This window comes from Streptopelia decaocto, assembly GCF_964273445.1.
Source record: "Streptopelia decaocto genome assembly, chromosome: 15".
Taxonomy (NCBI): domain Eukaryota; kingdom Metazoa; phylum Chordata; class Aves; order Columbiformes; family Columbidae; genus Streptopelia; species Streptopelia decaocto.
In genome coordinates, this window is record NC_138670.1 from 10,854,510 (window position 1) to 10,874,732 (window position 20,223).

At 46.5% G+C, this 20,223-nt stretch overlaps 1 protein-coding gene across 3 annotated transcripts in view; it reads left to right on the plus strand.

Moving 5' to 3' along the window:
• TPCN1 (two pore segment channel 1) overlaps positions 1-20,223 on the plus strand; it is a 47,067-nt gene that overhangs the window by 10,796 nt on the left and 16,048 nt on the right. For 2 of the 3 annotated variants that reach the window (XM_082066694.1, XM_082066693.1), the window contains exons 3-12: positions 10,008-10,132; positions 12,651-12,827; positions 14,136-14,249; positions 14,493-14,623; positions 15,182-15,270; positions 15,821-15,855; positions 16,456-16,514; positions 17,269-17,368; positions 18,393-18,509; positions 19,438-19,562. In XM_082066694.1, the coding sequence (XP_081922820.1) occupies positions 10,008-10,132; positions 12,651-12,827; positions 14,136-14,249; positions 14,493-14,623; positions 15,182-15,270; positions 15,821-15,855; positions 16,456-16,514; positions 17,269-17,368; positions 18,393-18,509; positions 19,438-19,562 (1,072 nt within the window). Of the gene's footprint in view, positions 1-6,898; positions 7,048-10,007; positions 10,133-12,650; positions 12,828-14,135; positions 14,250-14,492; positions 14,624-15,181; positions 15,271-15,820; positions 15,856-16,455; positions 16,515-17,268; positions 17,369-18,392; positions 18,510-19,437; positions 19,563-20,223 lie in introns of those variants that run through there. The other variant, XM_082066695.1, reaches the window with a different exon arrangement.

Here is a 20,223-nt window from a genome sequence, read left to right on the forward strand (position 1 = left end):
TCCCTGTGCCAGCTGCAGCCTTTCTCTCTGATCTGCAAAGGGGGAAAAAAATAAATTCTGACCAAGTGAGGAGATGTTGTAGGTTGAGTACACAGTAAGAGTGAGGAGGGGAGCAAAGTGATGAGGACTGCTCAGTGAGGTGGATGCAGCAACCGTGTGTGTTATTGAGCTCAGCGGTAGAGTCGTGTGTCTGCAGCGGTGGAGAGGGTTGTCTGGGCTGAGTCTCGCTTCATAGAATCATTTTGGTTGGAAAAGACCTTTAAGATCATCAAGTCCAACCATTAACTGAACACCACCAAGTCCGTCACTGCCCCATGTCCCTGGGAACCTCATCTCTGGTCTGTTCAACCCCTCCAGGGATGGTGACTCCACCACTGCCCTGGGCGGCCTGTTCCAATGCCCCACAGCCCTTTCCATGAATAAATTGTTCCCAATATCCAATCTAAACCTCCCCTGGCACAACTTCAGGCCATTTCTTCTCATCCTATCTTTGTGGGCACCTGAGCTGACACCGAACATGTGGGACACTTGCCCAGTGAGATGGTGAGTGTATTACTTGATCCTTCCGATAAGAATAATCATTAGGGCAGGTAGGTGGTGTTGCCATCTGTGCTGGCTCTAAATGAATCAACGTGTTCATGCTCAGCGTGTTTCTAATGCTCTTGCTCCAGCTCATCCAAGATCGTGAGGCTTGAAGGTGGGTAACAGTGGAATTACGTCTGTTGGTTGGAGCTGGAGAAGTCCAGACAAAGAATAAGGCACATGTTTGACAGTGACATCAACATTTGGAACCACTTTGTAAGAGTTGGAGAGGATTCTGTAGTGCTGGAAGGTTTTTGAAGTAAAAATCGTCTATTTTCTAAACACGCTGCTCTGTGTGAGGACTGTGGGAGTTGAGGTGAGGACCAGCTGAGGAAGGGCCTTTGGCAGCTGGTTTGCAGATGTCAAACTAGTGGTTTAACTCCTTCCTTCCTTCCCAGCCTTTACATGTAACCTCTCCAGTTCCTTCCAGCAGTGGCTTCCACCAAATATGCAGAAGTCTCTTTTTTCTTAATGAAGAACAGTTCCGCAGCACTGGAGGCTGGGGTTTTCCCCATTCATTTAAATGCATTTTCATCTCAAGTTCACAGCTGCTCTTTCCTGGCTGAGACACAGTGATGAGGCAGAGATGTGGCAGTGTTGTATTGCAAAAGAGCTGGTGGAGTCGTCTTCTAACACCACAGAACACAATTACATACCTCTCATTGCTGTACCATTATAAATAACTTTCCTTGGTCTCAGCCCGTTGCAGTAAGACATAGAGTTTTGCCATGCTATCGTTATTTAATTTACCTAATTTTCTTGCTGTTCCTCACGCTTTAGGGCAGAAAGGTCAATGTGGCACGTACCTTATTACTGCCTGCTCCATTCTAGTCCGGCTTTGGTGGCCATGCAGGAGGTTTGTTGCCCAAACTACTACTGGTTTCTCCAAACTAATACTGGTTTCTCACATAAGGGAAGCGCTTCCTCTTTGCTTCCCACCGCTAACTTTGCGACTTCCCCGGAGAGCTGCTGGCGGCTGGAACCGGCAGTCGGACCTGGCAGCGCGCTGCTTTTGTTAAAAAGGCCAGATTGCAGCTTAATCAAACGTCTTTCCAAACTGCAGCAGGAAGATCCAAAGGCTCTGCTTTGGAGAATTGAAATGAGGAACGTGCTCTTAAAACGCTGACATTGTGTTGTTGCTGACACTAAGGCAGATCTTTAGCATGTTAAAACCATGAGGCATTGGTTTCCCTTTTTGGAACAAAAAGAGGAAATTCCTTCATGTAACAGGATGTGTTAAAGAAATGCTCTATCTGAGGGATTCTGATATTGTCTTTTTCCCTTTCTGTTACTTCCTCAAAAATTAGGAATTATGAATGTGTGTGTGTATTTCATGTCTGGCCTCTCATGAGCCATAGCCTTAGGAAGAGCTTGTTTGTTGTTGTTGTTGGGTACAGCAAAATCTTCATTATTTCCAGTTGTTCTTTCCATTCAAAATTAGTTGTTTCACAGGGCCCCTCAATGGCTCAGATATTTAACTCCAGTTACAGAGAAAAATGATCTCTGTGTCTGTAAAGCCTCTGTGGCTGTGATATGATTGGACTGACAAGATTATAGAGCATATGAGTTACTAAAAGGATGAGCAATGTAATGTTGTATATGATCCTTCTGTTGTGGCTTTGACTCCTCCCTTTTTGTGGTGTGGAGGCTCGTTTGTTAAGATCACAAATAAAGGATGTGAAACTGGCAGCAATTTGGCTTAACACAAAAGCAAGATTCTTAATTATATTTTCCTAGCACAGCCTTTCCTTTTATGTGAGTTTTACTGATTAAAAATGCTTTGGATTAGTCTTTGCAGCTACGTTAAAAGAAGCAGGTGCTCCTGTGTTAGGTGGTGGCTGAAGCCTCTCGCTAACGCAGTTGTAGATCCCAAACCTCCCCAAGCGGAGGGATCTGTTCTTCTGCCTCTTGCCGCTGCATATTCAGGAGTGAAAATCACACGTTTTCTGGTCAAAACTTCCCCCATAACATTGCAGGAGGAAAAAGAATCAAGTTCCAGCGTGACTCAGGGTTGATACCAAAGGAAAGCAGGTGCCCTGAAGAGACGAGACAGTGAACTGCACAGCTGAGGATCTCCAGCCAGGGGTAAAATTATCATGGAGTCTTAGATTCATAGAATCATTTGGTTGGAAGAGACCCTCAGGATCATCGAGTCCAACCATAACCAAACTCTAACACTAACCCGTGTCCCTGAGAACCTCGTCTAAACACCTTTCAAACCCCTCCAGGGATGGTGACTCCACCACTGCCCTGGGCAGCCTGTTTTCCCCATCCTTGTTTTCTTAGAAGCCTTTTACTTTTATTTTTTTACCTTCTTCCTCACAAATGTCTCTTTTTGTCCCCAGCAGGGTGGTGCAGGAAGTCAATGTCCATGTCATAGCTCGTCTCTGCTTTCCAAACAGTTAACAAGCCTCAGAGCAAGCGGTTAACTACATACTGGCCCTGACCAATGCTGGCCACAGGCACGACTTCTGCTGAGAAAAAGCAATTTCCTACTGTGCTTTAGCTCTTCTGTCCTTGTGTTTAGCTTGTGCACTGGAGTTTTTACATGTGTGCAGTGCAGATGTTAGCAAGGAGACAGCGGCCCTCTAATTAAACAACGCAGGGCTTAAGTTGTCTTCAATATAAGAAGATAGCGAGCGCATTCGGTAAGAGGCAATAATATATAAAAAAAGTAGCTTACCATGCTGAGGGACATCTGCTCATAGTTCATGTGGATTCAGCTCCCTGCAGCGTGGTAGATGACGGCGTGAAGTGAGCTCATGTTGGTGCCGTAGGAACTCGCTGGATTCTCAAATAACAGCAAGGACGGGAGGCTTCGGTCGCCTTGTGCTGCTAATGGGAAGTGGCAACATCCATATTTAAAAACACCCCAAACAAATGTGTCTGTGTTAAATAGGAAGCTGAAGTGACTTTTTTTGTTGAGCTTCACAGCAAGCAAGTGCTGTGAGAATATAGTAAGACAAAGAGCCCAGAGGCCTTTGCACATGTTTCTGCTGTGCTCTCGTCTCCAAGGAGGAGCATGACTCAGTTACACTGGCTTGAAATATTCAGAAGGATGTTATTTCTCTTGCAGCAGAAGGGCTTGGCACTGTACTCTGTTGGAAATGCCCTGATTTTCCTAGGCAACAAACTGATAGTAAACTGTTTAGAGTTCCTCGCAGCTGTTGAATTCCTTCCCATAACATCCCCTGGAAGCCGGACGGGCGCTGGGATGTTTTTGGGCTGTAAAGACGAGTCCTGCGATGCTCCCGCTGGCACGGCGCTGAACTGGCAGTCAGGCACTAAGGGCCCCGATTTCACACTCCGTCTCTCTCACCTCCGAGATGCGTGGCCAAGTGCCAAACCAGCTGTGCTTTCCAGGCGGCTTCCAGCTTTTTTTCTCCCGGGTAGGTGAGCCTGGCCTTGAAGAGACAAATGCGCACATGTTCGTGCCTCGGCACTCAGAAAGAAAAGGAGCGGTTCCTTATCAACCGCGTTGGAGCGGGGAGGGAAAATAAATCCTCGGGAGGTGAAACTACATGGCATATTAGCCCTTGGAATGGAAAATGCCATCGTTGGTGCTGGTACAACTCCAACGTATTTGACACTTCAGGATCCTGCTGTTTCCTGGCCAGAGCTGCTTCTGGGCTCTGCCTGGACCCTGTTGTAGAACTGCCGTAATCTTGGCTTTGGGCTGAAGGTGCAGCCTGTGCTGGGGAAGGTTTTTTGCATGGAGTGACATTTTCTGTAGTGGGCACTCCATGCGGCTCAGGAGTGCTTCTGGTTGTCTTTAACAGATAGATAAATGCTGTCCTCACTGCAGCCTCCTTCATCCTTAGGTTATGGCGTTGCCAAGGGAGCCGGTGGCTTTAGCCAGATCCTACACTGGGACAGGTCTTGTTTGTATGGTCAGGAGGGCCAGGAAGCCCACAAGCATCTTTGATCCTGCTGGGATCTCCCTTCTTCCATGGGCTCGTGTTTAGTGTTGCTGGATGCCTGATTATGTTTCTTTTAAACTGAAAGCATGAGCTCTGCGACGGGCTGAGCTTGGGTAATTAGATACAAATACAGTCAAGGTGGGTGGTATGAGAAATGGAGGTGGCGTGGAGTAAAGAACACAGCGAAGCCTGAAAAGAACCGGCTCCAGGTGAATGGTGCAGCAGCCATTGCAGTGAGGGACTTGAACCACAGGTGGCTTTGTCCTCTTGTCCCCCTTGCCGAGGGGTTGGGGCCGGCCAGCAAGATCCTCGTGCTGGAAGGGTCAGGCAGCATCTCTGTGGGCTCTTGCAGCAAACCTGTAAAATGTTTCCTCAACTCCACAGGTCACATTTGCCTTGGACAGGATAGAAAAAGGCACTGCTCCCATGAAAAAACGTAGCTGGCAAGTGTGTTCCCTAACAGGGTTCTCACCTCTTTCCAAAGAAGAAATAATGACCCTAAAGGTAAATGCGAGACAGCAGTTCTACAAACAAGGTTGCAGGGAGGATGGAAAGAAAGGACAAATTTGGTACTTGATTAAATATAATTAAGAAGGAATCCCATGGTTAACTCACAATTTGCCCTTCTCTTTCCCTGTCCTCATCCCCCTCTGTAGCGCGGTGGCCGGTGCACTGTGGGGTGTTTTATCAGCTGGCACGTCTCCGGTTGTCCGAGACGGTCCCCGGAGCTGCCCGGAGCTGTGCCCCGCACAGCCCGACCTTTCCCGGCTGCGGGAGGTAACGCCTCGCTTGCTTTTCTCTCTTGCTGCTCTATTTGGCACATCCATTTGCAGGAACCCTCTAGAGCAATGTGAATGAAGATGTGTCCTGTCTCCAAGGTCACGTGTCCTTGACATTTCTTTTTTTGCCCATCAAGAGTTATTACTCGCACGTGCAACTCATTAGACAAATAAGTTATGTATTGCTGTCTTACATTGACTACACATGTGATATGTAAACAGTGTGAGTGTCGGATTGAACTACAAGGATATTTTTGCTGAATTGTGTCACTTGCCCTGCCTTCCACGTCACAGGTACACTTGCTAAAATAGCATCATCTGGACGGGATGGCAACTAGCAGCTCCATCGAGACCGTCCTCAACCTTTTAGGAGAAAGCCCTGGTAAGTCTGGTAAAGGCCCGTGGCTTTGGAGTGAGCCAAGGAGCTAATTCGAGGCATCTTGGGCTGTTTCGGTGTAACGCCGTGAAAAGCGTGTGCTGTCTCGAAAGCAGAACATCTGGCAAACAGGCTAATGAGAGCCAGACTGGGGGAGCTCTGAGGCAAATGGAAGAGCTGCCCCGGAGAGTTTGTTTATAACTCTTTGAATTTGTAGGAGGTTACTAGTTTGTTTGGTTTCTTTTAATTATTGTTATTATTTACTAAAACAAAACCAAACACCAAAGATCAAACAATGGATGTCCAAATTTATTTCTGTTCAACACACAATAGCCTGGCTGGGAAGGGTGTTTTATCCCTGGTTCCTGTGGATATTTTCAGTCCCTTATTCCCTTCTCACCTCTGCCCCTGAGATCCCCCATGGCCACGTGAGCTCCGAATGAGCAGAGTTTGTTTGCTCTCTCAGCCAACGGAGCGTTTTTCCTTCCCTTAAGCAGGGAATTTGTTTTACAAAGGGAGAGGTTTAGGTTCTGGAAAGTTTATGCTGCTTCTCTTCCTTTCTTTTTTGTTTTTTTGGTTTTTATTGTAATGATGACATATGGAAACTATTTACACAGGAGCATGCTCTGCTGCACTGAATGGGAACGGTGGAGTCCCGGCAGTATCGTTCTGGATGCCTTGTGTAAGCAGCCAGCTGCTTTTGCTTTTCCTTTTTTTCCTCTTTTCTTTTCCCCCTCCCTTTCTCCCTTTTCAGGGATCGTCTGGGATACGTTACACAAGCGTGGGAGGAAGCTTTGCCATCTGCGAACAGCTCAGTTCCTTTACTTTGTTACGCCCCTTGTATGTGAACTTCACAAATATCTATTTTATTTTTTGGCTGGGCGGGGAGAAGACTTTGCTGCAAGTAATCAGCACTTCGACTCCTTTCCCATTAGTCGTTCATGAGCAAATTCTGCTATATGCCAAAATAAAAGAGCAGGGCACGCGGAGCCTTGCTTTACCACCATGCTTAAAATCTGCTCTTTATCCCACGTCTAAGCCTTCCAACAACTTGCACTTAACATCCTGCTGCTAAGGCAGCAATAGGGAAACGCTCTAACCAAAGTCTGAGCCACCTTCCTCAGAGGGGAGGGGAGAAAACATCTAGTTCTGCCGAGAGCGGAGGAAAATCTTTAGCGCGTGGCTTTCCCTTGAGGAAGCTGCGAAATCGAGGATCGGCTTTCGGAGGGGAGGGAGGGAGGAACTCGAGATGTGACTCTTGTCCCTCTCCCCAGCTCCGAAGGCAAAGCGGCGGCTGCCATGCGGTGGAGAGAGCCGCCCGCCATCTACTTGGAGGATTACGGGAGTCCTGTGGAGAGATCCTCCTATCTCATTGAGCTCCATACTCATGGTAAACGCCGTCGGGGACGTGCTGCAGCACAAGCTGAGCGGAGCCGAGCTTGCATTAGTCTGTGTCATTGTTATCATGGGAGCAGCTGAGGAAATTAGCTAGCTGGAGGGCTGCCAAACAAACAGTCAGAGGGTTGCTTTTCAAATTTATTATTATTTTTATTATTATTTATTACCCAGATGATGCTGTTGCCTCAGGGATGTTAGATCAACCTTCTGGTACCTGATGGGAAAGGAGCTGAGCCACAAAATGCAGCTCTGCACCGGAGCGCTTCAGCAGGACGTTTTCTGTTGTCTGTGCCTAGAAAGATGATGTCTGGTTTAGGTGGAAGGAAAATATCTTGGTTTCTAGAGTTTTTTGTTTCTGATTTGCATCTTTGAGTGCTGTTTTCTATTCATAACCTTGATCTCTGGGATATCTGTTTCAGCTGCAAGTTCTCTGTGTGAAACGCAGAGGGGTCCTGGCTTTTTATTGTGGTGCGTTGTTTTCAAATAGAGGTTGGTCTTTGTGAAAGAACTATGTCAGGGTTAAAGGTAGTTTTGGCATCTTTTGGTAGGGTACAGTGGTTTGGTGTTTTGTTTAATGCTACAAACCTTTGCTGATTTGACCACGGGATGTTTTGATGTTCTTAAATTTTGAATGCACTGGAACGCTCCAAGAACATGGGGATATTGGAAGCAACCTCCTTAATTATGTCCCTCTTCCCCAAAAGAGCTGGTGCAGCCGAGGTGGTGATTCTGTGCGTTTTTAATATCCCCTGAACTGTGTGAGATGAATCACGCTTGGATTTTGTTCTCAAGGTGAGTTACGGAAAGGCCTGAAACTCCAGCTCCAGGGAATGTGCTGTAGAGCTGCCCAGGTGACATGGTGGATGTCACAGAGAGCCCTGGGCATCCTTGGGCAGCAGGTTACATGCCATAGGATGCTCCAATGTACCAGTCACTTGTGTGCCTCAGCAAAACTTCGTTCCCATCCATTAAGATGGAAATAAGGGCTGGAAAATACTTGTCTTTTGGGCAGGAAGGCTCTTGAGCAATGAGTGCAGGTTCTGGTGGAGATGCGCTCCTTCTGCTACTCTGTTAAGCATTAAATGCAAGAAGGTTTGTGCTGTCAAGCTGCAGTTTGAGGGAATCTGCCTCTTTCAAACATATACAGTAAAAGCTTCATAAATAATAACAATAAAGAACTTTTTAGAGCTCACAATGTAAAGCTACTGAATTTTGCATGTTGTTGTCGTCTTTTAGTTAAAAGACCAGCAAACCCAGAAGACTGCCATTCCAGTTCTGTGGATAAAGAAAATCTCTCTCATTTATTTTTTTCTCAAGAACTGTGCTAATTCAAAGTGTACAAGGGATGCAGGGGAGGAATTGGCCTCATTCAAACATTCATCCAGATTTCGAGTGGTTATTTTAAGGGTATGGGGGAAGCAAGGAAGAGAAATAGACTTAAGTGCTGCAGGATTCTCAGCAATTTGAGTGTGCAATCTGGAAGGTTCTCACAAATCCCAGATAAACGTTACCTTAATTTGATTTGAGGGTGGAAGAGGCAGCTGTGGCTTTGCACTGGCACTGGGGTTTCTGCCATTTCTCCCTATGGGTTCAGTTTTTGGCATGGGTTCTCCCCGCTCCTGAGGGTGTTCTAGAAAGACCGAATCACAAATTCAATACAGATCATTTTGTCGTTGCAAAGAGGTGCAGCAAATGCTCAGCGTGCTGTCATGAGAGAGGGAAAGAACCTCATTGTAATTTTTTCCCCACTCTTGGATAACTTCTCATAAGACAGAGAGAACAAGCTACCGCATCACCAGCTTCTGTGCTCAGAAAAAGGGGGAAATCAGCACTTTTGCACTGGGAAGATCAATTTTACATGTACCCTCTTTGGGAACATGAGGGACTGGAGGAGGGAAGTCTCCCCTGAGAGCAAGAAGAGCCATGTGGTTTGGGTAATGGTTGGAACTCAGTGTGTGGTTCCACGCACAGCCCTGAGCAGGTCTCTGCTCACTATTCTTTGTCAAAGGTGCAAAATAAACATCCCAGTCCCAGAAGAAGAAACCAAGTGACATTCTCTTTATCAACAATAATTGTCTTCATGTGAGATTTTCTTGTCTTAATAGCACTGAGGCTGTAGAATGTAAAAAATGGCAAGTATTCTGGAGTTTATATACATGCCCTGCATAGTTCTCCCATGGGAAGGGCACTATGTGTGTGTAACTGTGCTTGGGAGTTGCGTTTTGCAATAGAATTGTATTTTTTTAATGAAATCTTTAGCTATGAAATCTAGTACAAATGTTCATTGTTTTATAGTGCTCTGCTGATAAGACACACTCTTAGAAATTTCAAAATCAACCTGTGTGATATGAACAGAAGATTAATCTTGCTGTTTGTCTTCATCAGAGGAGTGTCGGTACTTACCTGCACCAAAAAGTGTTGCAGAATTGCGTTGTTTAATGACTTTGTAGAGCTCTGAGAAATGAGGCTTTCTACTAAAAATAGTGCACTATACAACATCTATACTCAGCCTGCTTTCCCTTGCCTATGGCAGTCCTGTACTCCATTCTTCCACGGTCTCTCCTACCACTAAATGCAAAAAGCGGTGTTCCTTTAGCAAGCCCACCTTTATTTTGGGGTTAGACACCCTTGGAGCCTTCTAGCTGTTAGCTGCGAACATGACAGCACAGATATTCTGAACCAGGAGACCTGCTTATTGTCTTAAATCAGATGCTGTCTCTTTTGCTGATCTTCTGGGAGCGTTCCCATGTTCAAGTGCTGAGTTTGAACGTGTCCCTGAAAATCTCCTACATGGGCAGAGCCCATTTGTCTGTGTACGAGCTGCCGGTTTTCTGGGTACTCTGCCACCTCTCGATGCTCGTCTCCGGTCCCATCGCCTGCCTTGTTTGAGTGCCTCCTCATCAATCTCAGCTCGCTTAACTGTAGATCAATTTTTCTCTCGTTCTGCTGCAGATGGAGGTAGCTATGACGTTATTAACGACGCATCCAGCCCTGCTGCGGGGGACGGCTGCGCGCAGCAAAGCTCTGCCCGGCACAACTGGGAGATGAACTACCAGGAGGCAGCGATCTACCTCCAGGTGAGCCCGGCTGGTTTGTGCTGTGTCAAAATGGGCTTCTGAAGCTACGGGGGTTCTCGACAAGAAACAAAGAGCTTCAGTTTGAGGGTAAAGAATTGGTGCTTTGCAAAGGAAACCGCTCGAAGAGTGGGGGAATGCTGGAAGCACCTTCAGATGGGCTCTGGTAAGTCATTTGGGAGCAACTGAACAAGCTGCCCACCCTCTCCCAGCACCAAGGACTCTGTTAGAGGGCTTCAGCACATGTTCAGCTCTGCCACCTTGCCGTGGAGATTTAGGTGACTTGTCACAGGTCGTCGTTTCATCCCTTCAGTTGTTCCAGGAGGAATGGTCAGTGTTCTCCTGAGACACCTCGTGTTCTGGAACTGCAGGTCCTAGTCCTGCCTCAGCCACACATTTGGTGGGTGGCCCTGGGATGTTCGTTTAGCATCAGTCAAGCCTTGCAGGTCATGTAAGACACAAGAGAAGGTAGAGGTCTTGGTTTCTGCAGGCAGAAAGCACGCTGAGATCGGCCCAGGAGTGAAATTTATCCTATTTAAAAAGAAAAAAACCCAGCAAACAAATGAACCAGCCCCACCCTTGCTCCAGTTACATGAAACACCATTGTTAAATCAACAAAGTTGTGATATTTTTAAGATGACTGATGTGATGAATTAGCTTCTCCCAGAGCTGGCCAGTCTGAAATTGCTACTGGTTCCTTTACTGTCCTTCCCTCCCTCTTTGTTCCCTTTCCACAGCTCTGCATTGCAGCCTGAGACGATTTGGACCCTGTTAGATTTTTGTTGTTGTTGTTCAAGTCACTGCAAGGTGATTGAAGCCATTTGTTCCTCCCTGCTCTGACATTTGAAAACCGGCTAGGCTGGCACCTTGGTAATGCTTCGGCTTAGTCCTGCACACTGAGAGCAGCACTGAGGATATAACGGCAGCTCCAGCCCCTCCCGGGCTTTTGTTTAAAGTCCTGATTATCGGAGATGCTCTGCAAAGGGTCATTGAGCTGCTGCGGTGGCTGATGGTGATGTACGCAGCAGGCTCGGCCCTTCGCGTGCGGATTATTCTTGCCGCTGCCTTGACCAATGGTCATGACAACAATGTCCTTGAAATGAAGTAGGCAGAACTTAAAGAGCATGCAGATTGTTTATTTGCACCAGTAGCTGCAGGCGAGAGGGTCTTTTCTGAATAAGAGGACTTTGCTGTCCAGCAACGTTTTGAATCGCTTGGCTACCAAGAGGTGGAATTTAGACTATTTTTCATTCGGCAAGTGTGTTTTGTCAGGCGTGAAGAAGAATGCCCCGCTGATTGAAGCCAGCGCTCTCTCCGAGTTGGGGGGGGATGTGTTTTATGGAGCTGGCTGCTGCGTTTTGTCCTGCTCGCAATCTGGCTCGCTGACCCGGCAGCGTTTGTTTGTTTGTTCTGAAACAGAATGTGAGCTTGTCTGTGAGAGGAGTAAATGAGAAACGTTTGAAACCCTCTTCTGAATTAGTCTCGAGAATGCTTCACTTCTTCAAGGAGATCCCGTTTCCTGACCTTGTTATTGATTTGCAATCACAGTTACGCTGCTTTGATAGGAATAGCTCACTGTCCTTACAGTAATTGCTTACCTGGAAAGATGTTAATTTAAAAAAAAAATAGCAACAACAACCAACTTCTTGTGCATCTGAGTGTCTCAGCTCAGGAAAAATGATCTCATATGACAGTTTCCAAGAGGCTGCAAGTTTCCTGTGGGTGACTAAAGCTCCCTTGCTTAAACCGTTAACTCGAGAAAGAGAAGAAGCTCTTAGGCGGTTCTGCATGAAAAAACCCTAAATTCTCCCCAAACTAAGTTTTGTCCTAGAGGTAAAAATAGTTATGATGAAGCTGTTTAAAAATCAGTCATAGGCAAACTGTTAAGATGGAGTATGTGATCTCTTAATGTTATTTAAGCTTCCTAGTTAAGAGGGAATGACAAATCAGCATGGGGACTTGTTAATTTTTCATGGGATCTGTGTCCTCGCATTCCTGAAGCAGAAAACACGGCGTGTGCTCCAGTGTTTTCTCCCAGACATTTTGCAAGGCCAAGATAAGGAGGAGCGACTGTCAGCGAGGTGCCCTGGAGCTTATCTGCGTGTTTTCATGTTCTGTCCTGGAGAAGTTTAATCAAATAACTCTGTAAACATGTGGAAGTGGTTGCGAGTAAATGAAGCGCTGTGTTCCTGTCGGGATGTTGGCTAAAGTTTCTTTCCCTACCTTTATAAACTCTTTCAGCACTCATTCCTCATTTTGAAAAGGCTCAAGGGTTTCTGAATTGGGGGTTTGCGGATATTAATGAGTTTCATTACTGAAATATGCTTATGAATGGAGGGGGTGTCCCATCTGTGTACAGTTCATTCCTCAATAAACAGACCAATGTCAGGCTGTAAAGTGGGAATAAGCTGTTGGGATTTGTATCTAATCCTTATAAAAATCTGTGTTCTTCACGTGGAAAGCGCTGTCGTAGTACCGAGAGTCACTAGTGCTCTTCTCCTCTTTATTCCTGCTGCCTTAGGAAGGCGAAAATAACGATAAGTTCTTCACTCACCCCAAAAATGCCAAAGCACTCGCTGCCTACCTCTTTGCACACAATCACCTGTTCTACCTGATGGAGCTGAGCACGGCGCTGCTTCTCCTGTTGCTGTCTCTCTGCGAGGCGCCAGCTGTTCCCATGCTCCGTCTTGGCATCTTTGTAAGTACTTTGGGGCAAAATGAAGAAGTTGGCCTGTTTTGCAGGGGCGGGTAAGAGGAAAAAGAAGGCTAAACACAGAGGAAGAAGGTAGCACTAGTAGGAAAATAAATCTACCTGGCTTGTTCTGTAAATTGGTTGTCAGCAGATACACCAGCCAGCAGAACATCCTTTTTTCATCAGATGTGCACAGACCACAATGAAAGTGACACTTATTTCATATTACCCATTTGTGCAGTTCTTAAATTTTGTAGCTGTTCGAGAAGTCTGTGGTTTGTGCTTTTTTGTGAGAACTCGATCTGTGCGCTCTGCCAGGGTGGTTTTAAAGTCATTGTCAGGGTTGGTGCCATTACGGCGGCACCACCTAGAACACAAACAGAGCTCGGTGTGGGGACAGGTTGCTATACCTTCTGTCCTCACCTCCCAGTGCTGTGAGGACTCTTGTTACTCTGTGTGTAAGTTCAAGTTTTTTTGCTTAACCTTCACACAATGCAGGTTGAGAGAAGCGATAGCCAAGCTGGTGTGTACTGCTGTCAGTCCACAACCATTTCACGAGGTACCAGCACAAGGAGCTGCTGGTGGGAGAATCTACATCTGCTTTTCGAGCTGTTAACGGCACCCTAGGACCATACCAGGGGTATAAAACAGCCGTGACAACCTTGGGGTCAAAGTGTTGCTCAAAATGAGCCAAAGCTGCCTAACTCGAATTTGGTTTTGAGCTGAGGCTGTAAGAAAATACCATCATCATCTATGTGGTGCATTTTGCATCTTCCAGTGGAGAAGGGCTCCTTCACCACTGCCAAAAGCTGCCTTCTATTCCAGAGCTTCGTCAGGACCCTGTCCGTGGTTGTCCAGAACACCTATTTCAAGAGAAAACCCTTCTCTATATAAATTTTCCCTGCCTAGCAGCTTTTCTTTCTGTGTTTTACTAAAAAAATAACTGTCTCATACTTTTTAAAAAGGGTTTTGCTTGACTTGTTGCTGTCTTGCCCTTTTGTTTCAAATGTTTCAATACATTTTTTTGATATGTTATTCAAGTCCAAAAGGGACATGGATTTCCAGGAAATTCTGGGCTGATACTGAACAGAGGAAGATTCTATAGGCTTAAATAAAAGCACAAAGCAATAAATACAGAAACTTTGAAAAATGGAGTGCTGTGCTGGCTTTAAGAGCGACCTTGGGGTTTCACAGAGCTGCGCTCAGACTGTTGTCAAACCCGCCTGCTTCTTAAAAAGGCCGAGCAGAAATGCGGCCTCTGTGCTGCTGTTTGTAACCAGAAGCGCAGGTTTGAGCTTTGCTGTGTTGTGACAGGTCCACGCAACCCTGGAGCTGTTTGCGTTAATTGTGGTGGTCTTTGAACTTTCCATGAAGATGAGGTGGCTGGGCTTCCAAACCTTTATCAGGCACAAAAGGACTATGGTGAAGGTAAGTTTTTGATTTGATTGTCAATGTTTTTCCTTCAGTGTCTTTGGGAACCAAAGAACTGGATGAATATAGTAGCAGCAGTGACTTGTATCCCAGCTACCAAATGATTCATGTGAGATCTCTAAGCTCTCGGAGACACCTCCCACCCTTGAAGTGTCCAAATAAACAGGCGGTCAGCGAGAGCTTTGCCTTTCCCAAAAGGAGCCTGCAGCTGTGCCTCTCGTTAAACCCCTTTTTTCGCAGACGTGCGTGCTGTTTGTGCAGTTCATAGAGGCCATCGTGGTGCTGGTGCGCCAAACCTCGCACGTCCGGATCACCAGAGCTCTGCGCTGTATCTTCCTGGTCGACTGCCGGTACTGCGGTGCCGTCCGGAGGTGAGTGGGGTTTTCTGCCGTTGTGCCGGCACTGGGGTGGACAAAAAGCGCTCTGATCCTGCAGGTAGCTCGGGAAAATAAATGTCTTTTGTGGGCATTACAGATCTCTGAGATCTTTTGTGATTCCGACTGAAGTGTACGCAGTGTCTTGCCTGCATAGGGAAAACTCGTAGCTTTAGATGCGCTCACAGTACACGGTGTTTATGTGTCCTGTCCTCAGCTGCATAACTACCTCAGAGACCACAACATGTGGATGTGGCTGTATTGTTTCTGGCTCCGAGGTTTGCCTGTAAACTGCACAATGAATCACGGAGCCAATCTCGAGTCTGGAGAAGGAAAGTTGACAGGGTGACATTAGCATTGTTTGCAGTATCTGAGAGCTGAATGCAAAGAAAAGATTAGGTAACTTGGAAACAATTAACCTAGCTTTCTACTTGTAATCCTTAGTGGGAGTGGGAAGAAGGTCCTCAAGCGTGGTGTGTGTTGTTTAGTTTTTCCTGCTAACCCAAAGGAGAAAACATGCAAGTCTTAGTTTATTAATATTTTCTCATTTTTCAGAAATCTGCGACAGATCTTCCAGTCCCTCCCACCATTTATTGACATTCTTCTCCTCCTGCTTTTCTTCATGGTGATTTTTGCCATCCTGGGTGAGTTGTCTTTATGGAAGGTGATGTGATGCGCTTAACTAGTTGTTGTCCAAAAGCAATAGAAACAACCTGGATGAAAATAAAGCTGATCAGATTCAGAGTCCTGCCGGGATCTTCCCTTTATCCCATTTCATCCGCAGTCATGTGGAAGGCAGAACTAAAGATCCGCAAAATGTAAGAGGTGGGGTTTTGATCTTGAAGCAAAGGTCCTTTTGAGTTCTTCCAGAGGAGAATCTGTGGTGTGTGTGGTTCTAATCTGAACTCCCACAGATGCCTGTGTGTCTGTCGTGTATCTGCTGTCCTCAGGCTGTGTTTGTTTCCCCAAAAGATGGGTGAAATGACACGTATTGGCTAATCTGTGTGAAGAAGGCCTTCCAGATACTCTCTTCTTCCTGCTGTCAGAGAGGCCTTACTCTGAGTGTGACCTTCTCTTGGGATCAGAGAATCACCTCTCTGCTGATTGACATTAAATATTGTTTTAACTCTTCATTTTTGATTGTTCTTTCCCCCTTTCTTCTCTCCTCCTCTACCCTCCCTGCTGCTTCTCCAGGTTTTTACTTGTTTTCTCCTAACCACTCCGATCCGGTGAGTATTGCTGATCATTTGAATTAAAACTCAAGTCCCGTTTTGACCAGTTGAGAATCAAACATTACAGTATGATGTAGTTTGTGTGGTGGCCTGGGAGGCCGGAGGCTGTGGAGCAGCGTTACCCTGATTTACCCCGATGGGAAGGAAGCCGCTGCAGAGAACTTCTTCAAAGACAGGATGTAGCTGTTCCTTGTTCTTGGTGTCTTAATTCAGTCAAACGAGACACCTGCCACTGTCCCCAGGGGAGGAAGGTGTCTGGGTGAGAGGTCGGTCACCTCAAGCTGTGACAGAGTCCAGCAGCCACTAGTTCCTTCTGCTGCCACGCCTGTAGCTACAGGGAGTAACTACTACAAAAGTGTTTAGATGATCTTTAAATGGTTTGAACTCATCATATGTTTTAACTCTCAGGGACCTTTAAAAAGGACTAGTTCTAAAGTACCCTTTCCCTAGGAGGCATTGGGGAATGGTAGAAGTGCCCATATTAAAGTGGGTGGGTGGGTTGTTTGTTTCATTGGGTTTGTTTGTTTGTTTTTAATAGAATGAGGTATCACTATGAAATTCTGCTTGCATTTTTTCACGGGAGATTTTTCCTTTCAGTACTTCAATACCCTAGAGAACAGCCTGGTGAATCTCTTTGTGCTTTTGACCACTTCAAAGTAAGTTCATGGATTTCTAGCTCAGCCTTTGTCACCAGAGAAATGTAGCAGAGCCAAGAGTTTATTTGCAGAACTACTCTCTCCAAATGCGACCCCTTTCCTCTGTATGAGCGTGAGATTTCCTGGGTCAGCTTGCATGGGAAGAACCAGTGCTTGGTTTTGGTTTAGGACACTGTGACCTCAGGTGCAGAGTTACCTCTGAGCGACTCAGACCACTTCATCTCTGTGCGGGCAATGAAGGAGGAAATGGCTTTATTAGGCCTGGCTCCAAGAAGGGAAAGTTTCTATTTGTGCTCCTTTGTCAGCCAACAGTTTGCTATTGTGAATTAACTTCCTATTCCTCTGCTTTACTTCACCTATCTGCTCAGAAAGGGGGATAACAACAGCGAGTAAATATTGATCTGCTGTCAGGGAGGATTAGGAAATTAGCACAGGATGGGATAAATCTCAGGTGGCAGCACTTTTACACCAAGGCTGCATCGCTGTTGTTGCTGAGTGTTAAAGCACAACCCTTAGCCACCTTATGAATCCCCTTTGGTTTTCAGGATGTGAGGAATATGCTTTTCATATTTATTTTTTCATTATACCCCTGTGGTTTTGCTGCTTGTCACTGGGCGCAAACTTCTGTGTGATGACCGACCACGTGTTTTGCAGAAATGTGCAGATCTTTGGATGTGGGTTTACACACAGACCTGAGCCCTGTGCTCTTGCCTTTCTAGTGAGGTCCTTAAACTTGTGTCTTTTTCGGATGCAGTTTCCCCGATGTGATGATGCCATCTTATGCCCGGAACCCCTGGTCCTGTGTCTTCTTTATAGTGTATCTCTCCATCGAGCTGTACTTCATCATGAATTTGGTGAGTCCTCTGGGGGAGCACTTGGCTTCTACCTGCCTGACTTTGGAGTTCATTGCCCAGCAGAACCTTCCCCATTCCCCAGACTGCTCCGCAATAACTCTGAGCGAATACTTCTAGAAATGGCAGCTCTGCTACAGATAGGAGTCTTTTAATGTTTAACCACAAGGAATGGAATTAAATCACAGAAAACAGGGTATGAGTATCTTTCAACTTCTCTCACATTAATATCATGCTTGGAGTGACATACTCAGTTTCATGAGATTTATTGGCCTTTTCTGTCATCATTATTTATCATAAAATGGCATTTTATTATCTGGGCTTGCCTGAAATCCTTTGTAAATCAGTTTGAAGGGGATGGAATTACTGAGTGTGGCAGGACTCGGAGAGTGTGGGTAACTGCAGTGTGAGCACCAGGCTGCTGGGCTGCCTCCTGCTCCTGGCAGCACCGGGGGCCAGAGCAGCTCAGGTGAGGAGGTGAGTGGTGGAAAAGGGGTTGCCAGAGGAGCTGAGGAATTCTGCAGCCCGAGGCGAGTGATTTGATGCTGGTAGTGCGCTTGGGTTTCACTGCTGCTGTCCTAGATGGAGGGTTGGTTTTGATGTGTGTTTGTCAGAGCTCCCTGGAAGTCCAGAGAGCAGCCCTCCAACCCTGCTTTCCAGGAAGAGATCTGGGCATTTTAACAAACATTTAGGTACTGTTTTCTGTTGCCACGTGTGGGGTTTAGCCTTCGCTCTTAAAACCACTAGCGAGTGTTAGGAGGCCAGAAATATCTGGATTGCCTCCTGAGAGTGGATCCGTGTGTGTGCAGTGTGCTCGGTGATCCCTTTGTGGGGATCCCTGATGGCCAAGGGACCCTTGCTGGCTCCATGCTGCCTCAGGGTAGCATGCGGTGAATTCCTCCTGCAGGCAATGCCTCTCCTCGCCTCTTTAGCCTGGATGTTCCTGCCCGTTTGAGAAGCACCAGCTCAGGCAGCTGCCGAGCATATGGATCAAAACGTGACTTCCTCTCCTGTCCTATCTCTGCAGCTTCTCGCTGTGGTGTTCGACACTTTCAATGACATCGAGAAGAGGAAGTTTAAGTCCTTGCTGCTGCACAAGCGCACGGCCATCCAGCACGCGTACCGCTTGCTGATCACCAAACAGGTACGGGGCTCTGCGGGGCTGCCCGGGCTGCGGCAGCGATGTTTGGGGAACACCAGTGCTCTGGGGTGTTTAAAGAACATGTTCCAGAAAAGCTGGTTTATGTCTGTTGACTGTAATCATAGTCACCAGGGGCTATTGGTTTTTTGCATTTGTATAACTTGTTTAGAACTGTTTCTGGAGAAAAAAAACAAACTAGTCCGAGTTTCAGCGCCGTGTAAGATTATGGAAGTGTCTTGATAAAATGAGTGAAATTTGGTCTGGTGTGCATGCAATCGTTGGTTTCTCTCTGATTCAGTGTGGGTCACTTGAGAACTCGCTTCTCAAGCACCGGTATTAGAGGAGGGGTGGGTTATACACGTGAAGGTCCAGAACAGCTGCCAGATACTGTGTGACTAAATGGTGCAGAAACTGAAGTGATTCACCCACAGACAGACGGTGGGGACAGAGCATTTGGGGGAGAGGGTTGAGTTCTTGTTTAAATTGTGGTGCGGCAAGAGAAATAAGGCCCAAAAATAATTAACCTACTTCTAGTAGATGAGTTCATTTTTAGGGCACATAGCTGATAGGCTTAAAAAGTGCCAGTAATGGGATCAGTTTGGCTGCCCACTGATTTCCCAAGAAGTGTGGTTGAATCCTGTTGCTTGGAGTATCTAGTTGGACAATTTTTCACATGATGGGGCAACAGGGAACAGCTCTGCTTTTGCTGGAGGGGCCGATTGCCAGGAGAGCATTCTGATCTCTGTGCCCTGGGACAATCTCAGTATGTGAAAGTAATAGCTTAGGGTACTTTTGGGGCTTAGTTATAATGGCATCTTATGATAATGTAGAAATCCTGCTTAAAACAAATCCAGAGTGGGAATTAAATGCACTAGCCTCTGTGTGCTTCTGCCCGATGTTGCTGCTTACGACAATGTTCCCTTGTTTGTAGAGGCCGTCTGGAATTTCCTTCAAGCACTTCGAAGGGCTGTTGCGGTTTTACAAGCCTCGGATGTGTGCCAGAGAGCGATATCTCACTTTCAAAGCACTGAATCAAAGCCATAATCCTTTGCTCAGGTAGGCCGGTCTCACTGCCGCACCCAGAGCAGGGATGCTGCTTCGCTCGCTGAAGCTAGGCTGTGCTTTGGAGAGGGTGGCTGGGCTTATGGAATAAAACTTGTTTGGCATGTGGGAATAGAGTAACAGGATTGAAAGGGTTTGTCTGGGAAGCAGGGAGCTTGGAGGGGGGTGTACCCTGAGCCGAGGTTTTTCTGTGGAGGTGATGGAGTTCCTGCGTGCCCTCTTGTGGATACAGCGCTGTGCTGGCGCTCAGCAGCCTCCCTTTCCCACCTCCCCACCAGAACAGAGGAGCGAGAAATTGAGGAACAGTGTTAAAACCTGCAAGGAGCATTTCTTCACACAGTGCAGCCTCGCAGCTTAACAAGTTTGTTTGTTCTGTTTTGTTTTTCTCCAGCAGCTGGCTGTGTCCCCCAGGGTTTTGTTAATTAAAATCTGGTTCTGCTGGTGCTTTCAGGACTGTCATCCTCTGTGTTATGAGGCAGAGAATTACCATTCTGCTGGGTGGGTGCAGCTAACTCCAGCCAGCAAGGAAAAATAGGGAATTAGAGCAAGAGACCTTCTCTTCCTTTGTTCTGGCCAGAAACAGGCTCTGAGCGAGTCTCCCATGAAACTGGTGCCAATGCTTCTCCTTAAAGTCAAGTGCCACAGAGAAGTATTG